The 15,389-nt window shown below is 40.6% G+C and overlaps 1 protein-coding gene across 4 annotated transcripts in view; it reads right to left on the bottom strand.

Annotated features, from left to right (window-relative positions):
* TAX1BP1 (Tax1 binding protein 1) overlaps positions 1–14,791 on the bottom strand; it is a 93,702-nt gene extending 78,911 nt beyond the window's left edge. For 2 of the 4 annotated variants that reach the window (XM_025993092.2, XM_025993093.2), the window contains exons 1-2: positions 14,336–14,791; positions 6,924–7,092 (exon numbers count right to left, since the gene is read on the bottom strand). In XM_025993092.2, the coding sequence (XP_025848877.1) occupies positions 6,924–7,085 (162 nt within the window). In that variant the 5' untranslated portion in view covers positions 7,086–7,092; positions 14,336–14,791. The remainder of the gene's footprint in view (positions 1–6,923; positions 7,093–14,335) is intronic. The other 2 variants (XM_025993094.2, XM_025993095.2) reach the window with 1 other exon arrangement.
* Between the last annotated feature and the right edge of the window lie 598 nt (positions 14,792–15,389).

Genomic DNA, 15,389 nt, shown 5'->3' with positions numbered 1-15,389 from the left:
TGAAAAAAAGTCCATCTGAAGTCTTTCCCCCAACATATGCACCTGGTACAAATCATAGCTTGTATTCTTTGTGCCTGAATATATACTGATATTGAAAGAGGTAACTACCTAGAGGTACCAGGGAGGCTGAGTCAATTAAGCATCTGCCTTTGGCTCAGGTCATGATCCCAGGGTCCTGGGATCAAGCCCAGCATTGACCTCCCTGCTCAGCCGGGAGTCTGCTTCTCCCTTTCCTCCTCCCTCTGCCCCTTCCCACCCCTCGAGCACTCACTCTCTCAATTCTTTTAAAAATTAAAAATTTTTAAAAACATACATTGAAAAATGTACTATCTAGAGCTACATCTTTTTTTTTTTTTTTTTTTTTTTTTGCTACATCACTTTAAAAAAAATCTCCCTAAGTGAATAGGCTCTCTCTCGACTAAATAGTCAAGAGAAGGGCTAAGTGTGCCATTTATTTTTGATGGCTGACACATAAAACTGTAAACATCACAATTACAGATATCTGACTCAAGTGGTACTGGGAATAGCAGTTAACAGATTTACTGAATGTTTGTTTTGTATAAATATTATCATCTTACAAATTAAGATATTAGTAAAAGTCTAGGAAATGAGAGAGTCAAGATCTGAACCTAAAGTTTAAGCTCTTCACCACCAGGACACTACTTACTCCTCTCTTGGCAAGATGTATACTTTCCTACCTCCTGAAATTCTACCACTTTCCTTCCAATGCTGCGTCAGACTACATAATTCTTAAAAGAACTGCAGTTGACAAAAGACAGAAACAGTAAATAGGGGAAGCTCTACATTTATCTATCATACTCAAACAAAATGGAGAAATACAAGAAAAATACGTCTAAGAAAAGAGAGATGTTGAGAGATGCCCGGGTGGCTCAGGTCATGATTCCAGGGTTGTGGGATACAACCTTGCCTTAGGCTCTCTGCTGCTCCCCTGCTTGTGTTCTCACTCTTTCTCAAATAAAATCTTTTAAAAAAGTGAGAAAGAGAGATGTTAAATGATTTGGTCCTTGCTGTGTTTTCTCTAAGTGAATCACAACAGTTCAGAGCTTATCAGTTGCCTACAATGGCAAACTACAAAGTATGCCTTTCCTTCATTGCCAAGTCTGAGCAATCTTCTCAAAGTGGTTGACAGTGCTATGAGATGTCACAGGTATCTCACGCTGAGCACACTGAGGGGCAAGATGAAGCCCAATCCAAGTGTAAAATATAAAATTATGCTTTAAGGGGCACCTGGGTGGCTCAGTAGTTGAACATCTTGCCTTTGGCTCAGGTCATGATTCTGGAGTCCTGAAATTGAGTCTCACAGGGCTCCTCGCAGGGAGCGTGCTTCTCCCTCTGCCTATGTCTCTGCCTCTGTGTCTCTCATGAAATAAGTAAAATCTTTAAAAAAATAAATAAAACTATGCTTTAAATTCCTTAAGAAACACTGAACAATGGATCTTGAACAATGGATCTTGAACAATGGATCTAAGTCACTATGGAAGGGACATGTCAGACATACATAAAAAAATAAATGTAGGGGTACCTGGGTGGCTCAGTCACCAGTTGGAAACCTGGGTATCCAACTCTTGGTTTCAGCTCAGGTCATGATCTCATGGGTCGTGGGATCAAGCCCTATATGGACTCTGCACTTAACTGGGAATCTGCTTCAGATTCTCTCCCTCTGCCCCTCCAAACCTCCCCCTCAAATAAATCTTTAAAATAAATGTAAAAGCCTCTCAATTTGGGAAGATACAAAGTACTTGATCCTTTAAGAAAAGTATGGCTAAACTATCACATAAAAATGTAAATCGGGGAAAAAAATTATATATATATATATATATAGTAGATGGGGATGCCTGGATGGCTCAGTGGTTGAGCATCTGCCTTTGGCTCAGGGCATGATCCCAGTTCAGAGATCAAGTCCCACGTCGGGCTCCCTGTGAGGAGCCTGCTTCTCCCTCTGCCTGTAACTCTGCCTCTCTCTGTCTCTCTCATGAATAAATAAAATCTTTAAAAAAAATATATATATATATACACACACACACACAGTAGAGCAAGTCATAATGGAAGAAAGAGTAGATATCTGGAAATTACATAGTAAGATTTGGTAAGAATAATAAACAATTTAAAAAGTCAACAAACAACACAGTATCCAAGTCACAGCTATTTCTCTATTTTCCCAACCACCTGGTTAGAACTTGACTGGAATTCAGATTTCAGAATTCAAACAGATATCCATCCCTTAATATACAAGGGAATCTGCCTTTTAGGGTACTAGCAGCAAATTGAAAGAAAATTATTAAATTTGGAATAACAATTTTAAAACAATGAAAAATGGCAGGGAGAAGTGACAACACTTAGAACAATGGAACAGTCAAAATTACCTATGACTGTTATATTTGAACCCAATTAAGAGAGTATATCTGGGATGCCTGGGTGGCTCAGCGGTTGAGCGCCTGCCTTCAGCCCAGGGCATAATCCTGGAGACCCCGGATCGAGTCCCGCATCGGGCTCCCTGCATGGAGCCTGCTTCTCCCTCTGCCTCTCTCTCTCTGTTTCTCATGAATAAATAAAATCTTTAAAAAAAAAAAAAAAGAGTATACATATATTAAAGAAGAAACCAAAGTCAACCATTATTAAACAGTTTAATTTGGGAAATCACAATAGTACTGGGGATCATTCTTCTGTTACTAATGCAATAGCAAAACAAGCAAAAAAGGAAATGACTGAAATAAAGAAAAAACCACCAATGTGTTCCACCACCCCCCTTTTTTTAGAGGGAGGAGGGGGAGTGGGAGAGGGAGAATCTCAAGCGGACTCTACACCCAGTGCAGAGACCCACATGGGGCTCCCATCTCACAAACCTGAGATTACATCCTGAGTCAAAATCAAGAGTTGAACTCTTAACAGACTGAACCACCCAAATGCCCCAATGTTCCCTTTAAATAGGATTAACATTTTAGAAAAACATGATGGATGAGAAACATTGATCATACAGGAAATTCTGAGAAGGAATGAAAGAAAAGAAGGACCTCAAGATTACCTCATAAAACTAAGATATTAATAAATTCTGCAGACACCTTGACAGAAAGAAACATTAGGATGAGCACACAAAGAACACTTGTAAAGAGAAAACCAGAGTTCCAGAGGGGGCTGATTTGGGGGGGAGGGGCAAAAGGAGAGAGACCTAAGACCTGGAAGTAGGAAAGGCACTGAAAATAAATCTGCTGGTTCTAGGGGTGCCTGGGTGGCTCATTCGGTTAAGTGTTTGCCTGCAGCTCAGGTCATGATTCCAGGATCCTGGGATCAAGTCCGGCATTGGGCTCCCTGCTTAGCAAGGAATCTGTTTCTCCTTCTCTCCTGTGCTTGTGATCTCTCCTTCTCGAAGAGAAGAGAAGAGAAGAGAAGAGAAGAGAAGAGAAGAGAAGAGAAGAGAAGAGAAGAGAAGAGAAGAGAAGAGAAGAGATTTTCTGGTTATATATGGATAAACACAAAACCTATAAAATACTATAAAATTAGCCTATGGATTTTTAAATCTAGAAAAATATATACCACACTTCTTCACTCACAATTCTGGGTGCTCAACCTTTCTGCTCAACCTAAAACCAATTCTCAGAAATCTCTAATTCCCTATGACATTCTTCCACAGTAGCAAAACCAAATCGGCATACTCAAGCCCTCCTCAACTCTTAACACATGATCTTATTTCTCCTTACTGAATATAATAAAGCCATGAGTGAGTTCCAGTCCAAATTCATTCAACTAATTGTGACAAATTCACAATGATTCTACTTATGGATTATAATCCACAACTGACTCCCTTTTCCACTTTAGGCGTTATTTCACCTAGAAAATTAGGATAGTCTAAAACATTTTCTGTCTCCATTCTCTTCTAATTTCAATTTATCTTACTCAACCTTCCAAGATAAAGACTCACTTCTAAAATTACTCTCTGCTGTACTTCATTCCTCAGCCAAATATTAAAACAATCCATAATATGATCCAAACCAAGCTTTTCCATTCATGTTCTAAAACTGATGATCTGTCCCAAACAAGTCAAATTCCTTTAACATTTTCACAAACATACCACACACACTTTCCCTTCATTCCTTCCCCCTTATAGCTATCATCTTGCACTCTCTTGCTTCCCTAAAATATTGTATCCATCAAAATCATCCTAGAGGGCAATTTGCAGTACACCTAAATGTTTTAAAACATGCAATGCAATAAGCATGGCAATTCCACTCTATTAAACATGATTTATTTTGAGACTTCCCCCATGTATTCTGAAATTTTTACCACATACCTGAAATTCCTATCAAGTTTTTTAAAGTATTATCCAGGCAATTCTATAATCCAAGCGCATTCCATACCACTGTATTCATTTATGTAAGTATTATTTCTTAGAGAAAAGATACAGCACTTGAAGTGCGCGTGAGATAAGAGTTTGGCATTACCAAAGTAAAAAATAAGCAGGCAATTCCCGGGATCAAGTCCCATGTCGGGCTCCCTGCATGGAACCTGCTTCTCCCTCTGCCTGTTGTCTCTGTCTCTGTCTCTCTCTCTCTCTTTCTCTCTCTCTCTCTCAGTCTCTCATGAATAAATAAAATCTTTGAAAAAATAGTAATAATAAGCAGGCTATGACCAAAAAAATGAAGTTACATATACAGAAGCTTTATATGGGGGACCTGGGTAGCTCAGTTGAGCGTCTGTCTGCAGCTCAGATCATAATCCCAGGGTCCTGTGATCAAGCCCCACTTTAGGCTCCCTACTCAGCATGGGGAGTCCGTTTCTGTTTCTCCCTCTGCCTCTCCCCCAGCTCATGCTCACAAACTCCCAAATAAAATCTTAAAAAAAAAAGGAAGCCTTATATGGCACACTGGTAAAGTTATTTGGTCTTGGCGTTATTCTACAGATAATGAAAAACTATTTAAGAGTTTGAAACAAAAAGAAGATATGTTCAGATTTTCATTTTATAATATAGTTTATATATATACAGTAGTTTGAAGAACATATAAGGTAGGGGGGGAAGAATGAAAACAGGGAAAACAAGTGCAATAACTTTGGAAAGGGCATAAAACTAGAGCACTGATATCACAGATACAAAAATACATATGCAATAAAATGTAAAGAAATGGTGTTTGAATAGATTTGAAAGGAAAGTAATTAGCTTTTGGCTTAGGCAATAGGCCATTAACTAAAAATTGAAGGGAAAAAAAAACTTCAAAGGAAAAAGGTAAAGATTCATCTTGAAATACAATTCATCATACATCAGCCTACATACCTACATATGCAAAGACATCCCACTGCCCAAAATAGAAACCTACATTTTAATTTTAGCCTATAACTAAAGGTCTCCATAGATAGTCTGAAGCTTAATTCCAACATTACCTCCCTCCACTTTCCTAAATGAAGGTCATTTTCTAGTCAAACTAACTTGTCTCAATAACATTCTCAACTTTGTGGCTCTTCTTATACCATTTTCCTGCCAGAAATGCCCCCTCCTTTCCCTCAATCTTATTTCCCTGCTCTACTTTTGTCTGACCAATTCCTATACAAAACACCAATTTTCACTCAGCCTCTTTAACTTGATAACCCATACTTCACATAAAATCAAACCAGTACTAACTTCATAAAAATGCTTACAATGAATGTATCCCCATTTTGGAATTTGACTCAAACAATAAATAGATTAAAAAAATAGTAAATGATTCCTCTATCATCAAAATCAAGGAAGGGATTCAAAAAAGAAATGAAACGTCATTAGATGCCAAAACTTTCTTTGTCCAATAGTTTTTCGGCCCTCCTCACTCTAAAAGGCTGACTTTCACTTCTAGATACCTGTGTTTCATTCTGGCAGCTGTTCTTTCTTTCTACTTTGCTGGAACTTATACACACCATGCAATCAAAATTTCAAGACCCTTAAAATCATATCTAAAACTCATTCTGAGGGAGAATCTAGAGAAACTGAGGAGAAAAGTTTTATTATTTGGACATTTATGACATTTTGATTGTTGAAAGGACACTTTTTAATTTTATTTAAGTAATCTCTACACCCAATGTGGGGCTCAAACTCACAAACCCAAGATCGAGAGTCACATGTTCTTCCAACTGAGCCAGCCAGGCACCCTAAGGACTCACGTTTTAGTTATCCACTACATTCTTAAGAGTTGAAATTGCCAGTAAATTTCTAGCACAGAGAAGCACCACCATAAAGATCACCTCAATGTAATTCTCAAGCAACTACTATACAAAATGACTAGCAAAAGGTAAGAACTGGGATTCCTGTCATCAGAGAGTTTACTATTTAGTCATGTAAAAACAGAATACTCTTAATAAAATGGGGCAGCCTGGGTGGCTCAGCAGTTTAGCACTGTCGTCAGCCCTGGGCCTGATCCTGGAGACCCAGGATCAAGTCCATGTCGGGCTCCCTGCATGGAGCCTGCTTCTCCCTCTGCCTGTGTTTCTGCCTCATGAATAAATAAAATTTTAAAAAAAGGGGGCATAAAATGACATGAGCAATAGTTAATCAACGTAGAATAGAAAAATAACACGGCTGTAGAGTTGTATAAAATTAATTATAAATGACTGAAGAGATAGTAAGTGATAAAGCAACTCAAAGGAAAAGACCTTTTTTCAAATAAGAAATGGAAAAAATGGAAGGGAAAGAAAGGTTCCAAAAAATGTTTCACAGACCTTTTGATCAGAGATGGGCAAAACTGGTGAACTTTAGTTCCCAGTATCGTATACTACTCTGCACTGTTAGGTATTTCATGTTTATAAAGCATTTAAGTTTACAAATGTAAAAAGACCCTTATTGCAGAGTGAAGACAAGGCTAATACAAGCTACTTATCAACCTGCTTAAAAAGAAAATAGAGTACCTATACCTACATGGAAGAAATATGCAACAAACTGTTCTTACCTTGAATATACCAACCCAATCTTTTGGATGTGGATGGATATATGGAGTTAAGGTGTAATGACATTCCAGGTGTGCATTAGGAAGATAACTCTTGGCCACGTTTTGAAAGATGACATGGGCAAAGTTGGAAGTCTGCAAGGGGACTTCTTGAAAGGATGTCATTGTGAATCTGAAACAAGCAAATCATACAAGTTGAATGATACCAACTAACACAAAGTTTATACCTTCAGAAAATACACAAAACTAAATGCAAATTACAAGAGCATCTGCATGCCATAATTATTGAGAAGACACACACTTGGAATTCCTCCTTAAAAACATGATTGAGGGCAGACCCGGTGGCTTAGCGGTTTTGCGCCGCTTTCCGCCCTGGGCGCGATCTTGGAGATCTGGGATCAAGACCAACCCCAGGCTCCCTGCATGGAGCCTGCTTCTCCCTCTGCCTGTTTGTGTGTGTCTCTCTCTGTCTCTAATAAATAAATAAATAATCAAAAAAAAATATTGAATATATAAAAATACAAACTGATGGAATGCCTGGGTGGCTAAGTGGTTGGATGCATCTGCCTTTGGCTCAGGGTGTAATCCCAGAGTACTTGAGTCAAGTCCCACATCAGGCTCCCTGCATGGAGCCTGCTTCTCCATCTGCCTATGTCCCTGCCTCTCTGTGTCCCTCATGAATAAAAAAAAATCTTTTTAAGAAATAAAACTACATCTGCAAGACATAAATGTTTCCCATATTTTGTGCTCTACTTTTGAGAAAAAGGATACAACTGAGGATTTACTCAAAAAATCTATACAGTAAAAAAAAAAAAAATCTATACAGTATCACAGACTCAGTACAATTATTGATTGTATACTACATATAAGAAACTATGACAATGTCCCTATAGTACTTGCTCCTGAATCATCATAAAAATCCCCATAATGTGACAGGAAAACCAGGGCAAGCTTTTTGCTAACCAAATTAATCTAATTTACTTTATAAATCAATAAAGTCTCTATAGGGCAAACACAGCAGTTAGTCTCTATTCATATTTTAACTATTAAAGTCTTTATTGTTAAGACTGAAGACAACTGTTTATGTTTCTTTTGCTGACTTGTTTGAAATACTAAGGCAAATTTTCAAAATTTCTAAATAAATACTTCAGAAAATATTCACTTTTCTTCTTGTATCTTCTCTGCTTCTGTTAAAGTACTGCTTTACTGGAACAGTATATTGAACATCTCATAAAGAGATTATCAATGGTGAGCCTGGGAGCCACCGTGGTAGAGTACCAGTCTAGTTGTCATCCTCTCCACAACCTGAGCTTTGCCAGGATTCCAACGCAAGGAGAGTGCATTCAGTAGCAATCCTCCTGTCATTGGCTTATTACCAGCAGCCCTATTTTACAGAAGGATTTGACTATCACTATTATGCCAAAGCCATCAATAAAACGAAAAGATAGCACTTACATACAAACACTGGGAACGCTGTCTAAAATAAATGAAGAAGAAAAATAAAATAAAATAAAATAAAATAAATAAAATAAAATAAATGAAGAGTTTTATTACTTCTTTGAATTGTCTGAGCTAATTTGGGCTCAGGGGGATGTCATGATGCTAATAAAATCACTAATGATAATCGCTTTTCAACTCAATGGCTTCATAAAGAAGGAAAAAACCCACTGTTTTCAGTTTTGAAAAATTGTTTACTAATGGTTATACTAGTTAAGAGAAACAATAGCTAAAAATCAGTGAAACCAACTTCTAGCAGATACAACTACCAAAACTGAGACAAATGAATGAATCACTAATATATTTCTAGGAAGAAAAGTATTTAGGATTCTCTGAGGAAAACATCTAGTAAGGAAAAAATAAGGTTAGCTTAGACTGAGTTGCCAATGTTTTTCGTTAAATGTAATTTAAGAATGAAACTTTTTCTTAAGACTTAACATATTTCCTTTTTTTTTTTCTTTTAAGATTTTATTTATTTATTCATGAGAGACACAGAGAGAGAGAGAGGCAGAGACAGGCAGAGGGAGAAGCAGGCTCCATGCAGGTCTCCAGGATCACACCCCGGGCTGCAGGCGGTGCTAAACCGCTGCGCCACGCCACCGGGGCTGCCCTTAAGACTTAACATATTTCCTAAAGTAAACTAAATCAACAAAGCTGTAATTGTTATAAAACAAGTCAGTGAAGTTTAAACTTTTGTTTAACCTCAACTACACTGTTTTAAAAATCTATAATCCAATCTTACACTTTTGCTTCACTGAAAAGGTAGAAAGTAGGACGGTATACTTCCTACTATGTATTTATGTATTTATGTATATGTATTTATTTATGTGTATGTGTGTATATACACTTACAAATGCATCAAAAAGGACTAAAAAATACAACAGTTAAAAACAAATGTATCAAAAAGGACTTAAAATACAAGTTAATAGTCTTTACTCATGAGGGACTATGTGTGAAGACTTTTAATTGATTTTTTATCAGTATGTATAAACTCATCTTCATTTTAAATCAACATATTGACATGAAATTTCATTTTAAACCTTCCCCCATTCAAGTTTTTAATAGAAGACTCTAACATCATACTTTAAATATATTCATGATTATAAATCTTAAGAGTAAAATAATTTGTGACCATTCTATTAACCTTATTATCTCTCCCCAACACTCCAATCTAAACATTTCAGTGCAACTATAGAATTGTTTCACAAGTCATTCCATTCTCACGTTTTAAAAACTTTTTTAAAAATTAAATTCCAATATTATCTTCTAGTCATAAAAAGTAACAAGGGATAATGTAATCTGAATGCAATTACCACATGAATCAACCAATTTTAAATACTAAAATAAAATTTCCCATATAATTCCTGTTTTATACTTATGCAGATAAAGATGGGCAAGCTTATAAAAATGCTAAAATTTATTGAGAATGTCAATTTATCAAGATGATTCAGACAGATTTATACAATATCCATGCTCATGTGCACACACACACACACACACACAGCCCAGTGGGGAAGTAATGTGCAGTCACTGCATCACCTTGTGGTAATGCTTGGGAAGTGTAGCTTCACTAACATCCTGAGAAAAAACACAGCACCTTAGCTGAAGAGGAAACATAGCCCCTTTACACACAAAGGGAAGTAGAAGCTGCTGTACTATACCAAATTTTGTTTCCCATTCTCTTAACGTACATCTCCAGAAACACAGGTACATTAAGATGCAAGCCAAAGGCTAAACAAAAATTTTCCACTCAAGGGCAGCCCAGGTGGCTCAGCGGTTTAGCACTGCCTTCAGTTCAGGGCATGATCCTGGAGACCCTGGATCGAGTCCCACGTCAGGCTCTCTGCATGGAGCCTGCTTCTCCCTCTGCCTGTGTCTCTGCCTCTCTCTCTCTCTCTGTGTGTGTCTCTTATGAATGAATAAATAAAATCTTTAAAAAAAAATCCACTCAAGAATTAAAGAACCAAATACATTAGCTGAGAAACAAAGTCTGAAATGCACATATATATATATAATGCCTGCAAGTGCCCTCTTCTATGTTTTCTACCATATTCCCCAAAGGTCCAAAATGTCTAGAGTTCCTTAGTATGAGCTATACTGTAAACTTTATAAAGTCTTTTATCTAAATTCCAATTTTGATATTTGGGGGGATTCATCAATATCTAAGGAAAAGATAAATACTATGCAGCCAGTGGGCACTTAATTAAGTAGCTAAAAGAAAGAGAGGGGTTGAAGCACTCTAATGTTATGTTTAATTCTTCCTCCTGGAACTTTTTCAAGCCCAAAACAAATCTAGCTTTTGTGGTAGTATTTTTCCAGTGGCTTCTGATAGTCATTTACTGGACTAGCCCTTAGTCAACTAAACTAGAAAATACACATACTAATTTTGTTGTGTGTGATATGACTGGTGATTGTATTTTTTTTCCAAAGTACTTATCAAGTTAAATACACTAAAGGTAAATTAAATATCCTGATATCCAGGATTTGCTTTAAAAATTCCAAGGGGAGGGCAGCTAGGGTGGCTCGGCGGTTTGGCACCTGCCTTCGGCCCAGGGCATGATCCTGAAGACCCGGGATCTGGTCCCACACCGGGCTCCCTGCGTGGAGCCTGCTTCTCCCTCTGCCTGTGTCTCTGCCTCTCTTTCTCTCTCCGTGTCTTTTATGAATAAATAAATAAAATCTTAAAAAAAAAGGGGGGGGGGTGGGGACGCCTGGGTGGCTCAGCAGTTGAGTATCTGCCTTTGGCTCAGGGCATGATCCCAGAGTTCCGGGATCAAGTCGCACATGGCTCCCTGCATGGAGCCTCCTTCTCCCTCTGCCTATGTCCCTGCCTCTCTCTGTGTGTCTCTCATGAATAAATAAAAACTTAAAAAAAACAAACAAACTCCATGGAAAAAAATATACTGGGAAAGGTAATAAAACAAGATTAGTAAAATGGTAGTTCCTTTTACTGTTTTTCTCCCTTTGTGTATATGAGTAAAAATTAGTAATAAAAACTACATGTAAGACCTACTGCAATAGGAACACATTATATGTAATGGATGACAAACAGCAAAAAGTTTTTAAAATCTTCAGTTAAAAATACATGAACTTTTAAAATTATGTTTAAACTTCAGTCCCATCAAACACACAAATATCTGAAGAAAAAACTGTTTGACATTCTAGAGCAGAAAAATGTTATCTGCAATCTTTCTGGGAGGCAGAAACACCCCCAACACTGTTAATTTGCACTCTTACCAACATCTGTATCTCTAGAACTCTTTTTTTTTCTTTTTTTTTTTTTTTTTTTTTTTTTTTTAAGATTTAGACGCTGAACCGCTGAGCCACCCAGGGGTTCCCAATCTCTAGAATTCTTCACAATGGAGTGCCACTTCATTCTGCCCAGGTTTTATTCATACTACTCTTATTTCCTCTATAGATTGTTTTAAACAAGTAGTTTCTAAAAGCCATAAAAACGGCCCATATTTTTTCTTAAGATTTTATTTATTTATTCATGAGAGACAGAGAGAGGCAGAGACATAGGCAGAGAGAGAAGCAGGCTCCATGCCGGAAGCTTGATGTGGTACTTGATCCTGGGACTCGGGGATCATGCCCTGAGCCAAAGGCAGACACTCAACCGCTGAGCCACCCAGGCTTCCCAGTATTGGCCCATATAAAGAGGGAGTTTTTATCTTTTTGTAAGGGTTTATTTGGGCCATAATAAACTTTAAAAAGCCAGCAGAGCATACAGCCAAAATTTTACTCATGGTAATATCCAAATTCCAAAGGAATAAAATCCAATAAACTTCACACATGGTATACCCCAAAATACTCTACCAAAGAAGTACACGAGTATCATTAGGATGTTTCATAGTTAACATCAAAAGGCTGAAGCCATAAATGGTATGCAACTTAAGAATGTGATGATGGGGGATCCCTGGGTGGCGCAGCGGTTTGGCGCCTGCCTTTGGCCCAGGGCGCGATCCTGGAGACCCGGGATCGAATCCCACGTCGGGCTCCCGGTGCACGGAGCCTGCTTCTCCCTCTGCCTGTGTCTCTGCCTGTCTCTCTCTCTCTCTCTCTCTCTCTCTCTCTCTCTGTGTGTGTGACTATCATAAACAAATAAAAATTAAAAAAAAAAAAAAAAAAGAATGTGATGATGAGGGACGCCTGGGTGGCTCAGCAACGGAGCCTTTGGCTAGGGGGTGATCCTGGAGTCCTAGGATCGAGTCCCACATCGGGCTCCCTGCACGGAGCCTGCTTCTTCCTCTGCCTGTGTCTCTGCCTCTGTCTCTCATGAATAAACAAAAATCTTAAAAAATAAAAAACAATTTTTTTTAAAAATGTGATGATGAGAAAAACTATGATAGGATGTCCTTTGAAGCAGCAGCAAGAAAAAAAAATTAAAATTAAAGATGTAATAAGCCATTTCAAAGGTAATCAAGTAATTCTTCCAGAAATCAAGCCTATTCTAAGTAAGAACGAAACAAAAGGCCTAGCCTCAGACCCTTATCTATACCTGAACTGCACTTTGAGGGGTAATCAGCCACTTTCCTATTAACATGTTACTCAAATAATCTTTTCAAATGCTTTGGAACTGAGCACCAAAACTATAGTTAGTGCTCCATCCGTGCTCAGGTTGTAGAAATCTTACGCTGAGGGTAAAGCAGAGTTGAAAAAAAAAAAAGTAAACTTTTCGGGGGTGACTAAATGGCTCAGTCCGTTAAGCGTCTGCCTCAGCTCGGGGTCATGATCCCAGAGTCCTGGAATCCAGCCTTAGGTCGGGCTCCCTGCTCAGCGAGGAGTCCGCTTCTCCCTCTCCCTTGGCTCCTGCGCTTGCTCGCTCTCTCTCTCTCAAATAGATAAATGAAAATAAATTAATTAAATAAGTAAATAAGCAAACCTTCCCATCTAAATCCTTATATTACAGCGTAACAGCAATGCGTGACTAAACGGTGGAGCCTAAAACCTAACACACGGAGAAAGCCGAATGCCATCGTGTTTTTCAAACAGAACTATCACAGAAAAGGTTAATAACCCGCGTACCAACAGTCACACACGACCCCACCCCCACCCACCTCAAAGACCGCCCCAGGCGGAGAGCGTAGGTTCGGACTAGCCCACAGCCTGCGGACTCGCAGGGCGCCGGGCGGGAGGGGGCGGGGAGGGAGAGTTGTTGTGAAATCAAGAAAAGTTGCTTAAGCAAAGGAAGACGTGACTCTCCTCAGAGGACTTTAAGATTCCTCGGAACACTGAGCAGAGGAGCCGTCCATAAACAGACCTAGAGAAACGTTTACCAGACCCGCCGCCCAGGTAAAGTACGCGGTCGGGCCTCCACAGCTAACCCCGCCCCCCCGCCCCCCCGCGGCCCATCAAACGTCGCCGGCGCAGCCGAGTCTCCGCCCCTCGCTCCGCCAGCGACACAAACCAAAACACCTGGGTTTCACCCCAGCCGGGCCAACTCGGACTTGACCTGCTTTCCCAAGCTAGCCCACCCCGGAGCCCACACACAAACTGCCCTCAAAACACACCCTAGAACGGGGCCTCGGGCAACACACGTTCCTCCTCAGGGGGTCCCCCGCGTCACTCGCCCCCTGCCCTAGCGCCCCCACGTCCCCCACGGCTCCCCCCAAACGGCGAAGGCCTATCCCGGGGCCTCCCGGCCGTGTGGGGCGGCCACCCGTCGTTTTTCCCAGACCCGCTGTTACCAGAAGTTGCCACACACACACCCCACCGTCACAATCGTAGTCCAGGAGCAAAAGTTTGTCCTCGGAAAGGAAAGCATCGTCATCTGGCTGCATCGTCACCAGGAGAGCACTCCCGAGACTGGCCAGGCCCCTGGACTCTAAGGCTGAGGAGCGTATCACGAGCCCCCCAAAGAGCTCCAGCTGGGGACCGCCCCACTAAAGGCGCTGGAGCCGGCCGGAGAAGCCGCTTACCTTGCGAGGGGCTCCGGGACGGAGGGAGCGTTACAGAAGCTTCCGAGCCCGTGCCGCCATCAGCCGCTGAACCTCTTCCGCCACCACAACCTCCCTCCACCGACCAGCCCCACCTCCCCTCAGGGCCAAGAAGCCGGCGTGGCGTCACTTCCGGCTGAGGGACCTCCCCTTCCGCCGCCGCCGCCGCCGCCGCCACAGCCACCGCGCGGAGGGGGCGGGGCGGAGGGGGCGGGGCCATCCACTGACACACCGCCTCCGCCTCTGCGACCTTTCCTGGGTCCTGCGGACAGAGCCAAGCAAGCCCAGGCCTGCCTTTGACCTCTTCTTGGGGCCTCGCAGTAATGATTCACAAACCTAGTCAAACCGGGTCCATTTGGGTTTGCATTTTTCTTTTTTTTTTTTTTTAATTTTTACTTGAACCGAGGGATCCCTGGGTGGCTCAGCGGTTTAGCGCCTGCCTTCAGCCAGGGCGTGATCCTAGAGTCCCAGGATCGAGTCCCACATCGGGCTCCCTGCATGGAGCCTGCTTCTCCCTCTGCCTGTGTCTCTGCCTCTCTCTCTCTCTGTGTGTCTCTCATGAATGAATAAATAAAATCTTAAAAAAAAATTTTTTTTTTTACTTGAACCGAAAAGTTAGGTACCTTACCAGTTAGGTAGAAAGGGCAGTCTAGAGGCATGGGAACTATTGCCATGTCATTACCTGGATCTGAAAAATCTAAGAGAAGCCACTTATTTTATAGATCATGAAAGAAGTAAAGGAGCGACCTCGTGGTTAGGGCAGTGAGATTTTGGTCCCTGGAAGACCTGGGTTCCAGGAGCGTCTGGGTTCCAAAGCTCTATGATTCTATTTCCTCTTGCTCCCGCGGTGGCCTCTTTCTGCCCGCACTTCTACGAGTGGTCACCTGCTTTTATTATCTGTGTTCTCTCGTGTGTGTGTGAATTTTGTCCGGTAGTCTCTGTCCAGTTATGTTTTCCAAGATCACTTTGGGCTGTGACGGGTCTTGCCTTCCTAGAGTAGGCATTCAGTTTGCATCCTAACTCCACGGAAGTAAGT

The sequence above is a fragment of the Vulpes vulpes genome, chromosome 7, assembly GCF_048418805.1.
Source record: "Vulpes vulpes isolate BD-2025 chromosome 7, VulVul3, whole genome shotgun sequence".
NCBI classification, from domain to species: domain Eukaryota; kingdom Metazoa; phylum Chordata; class Mammalia; order Carnivora; family Canidae; genus Vulpes; species Vulpes vulpes.
This window is presented reverse-complemented; position numbering and strand designations above follow the sequence as displayed.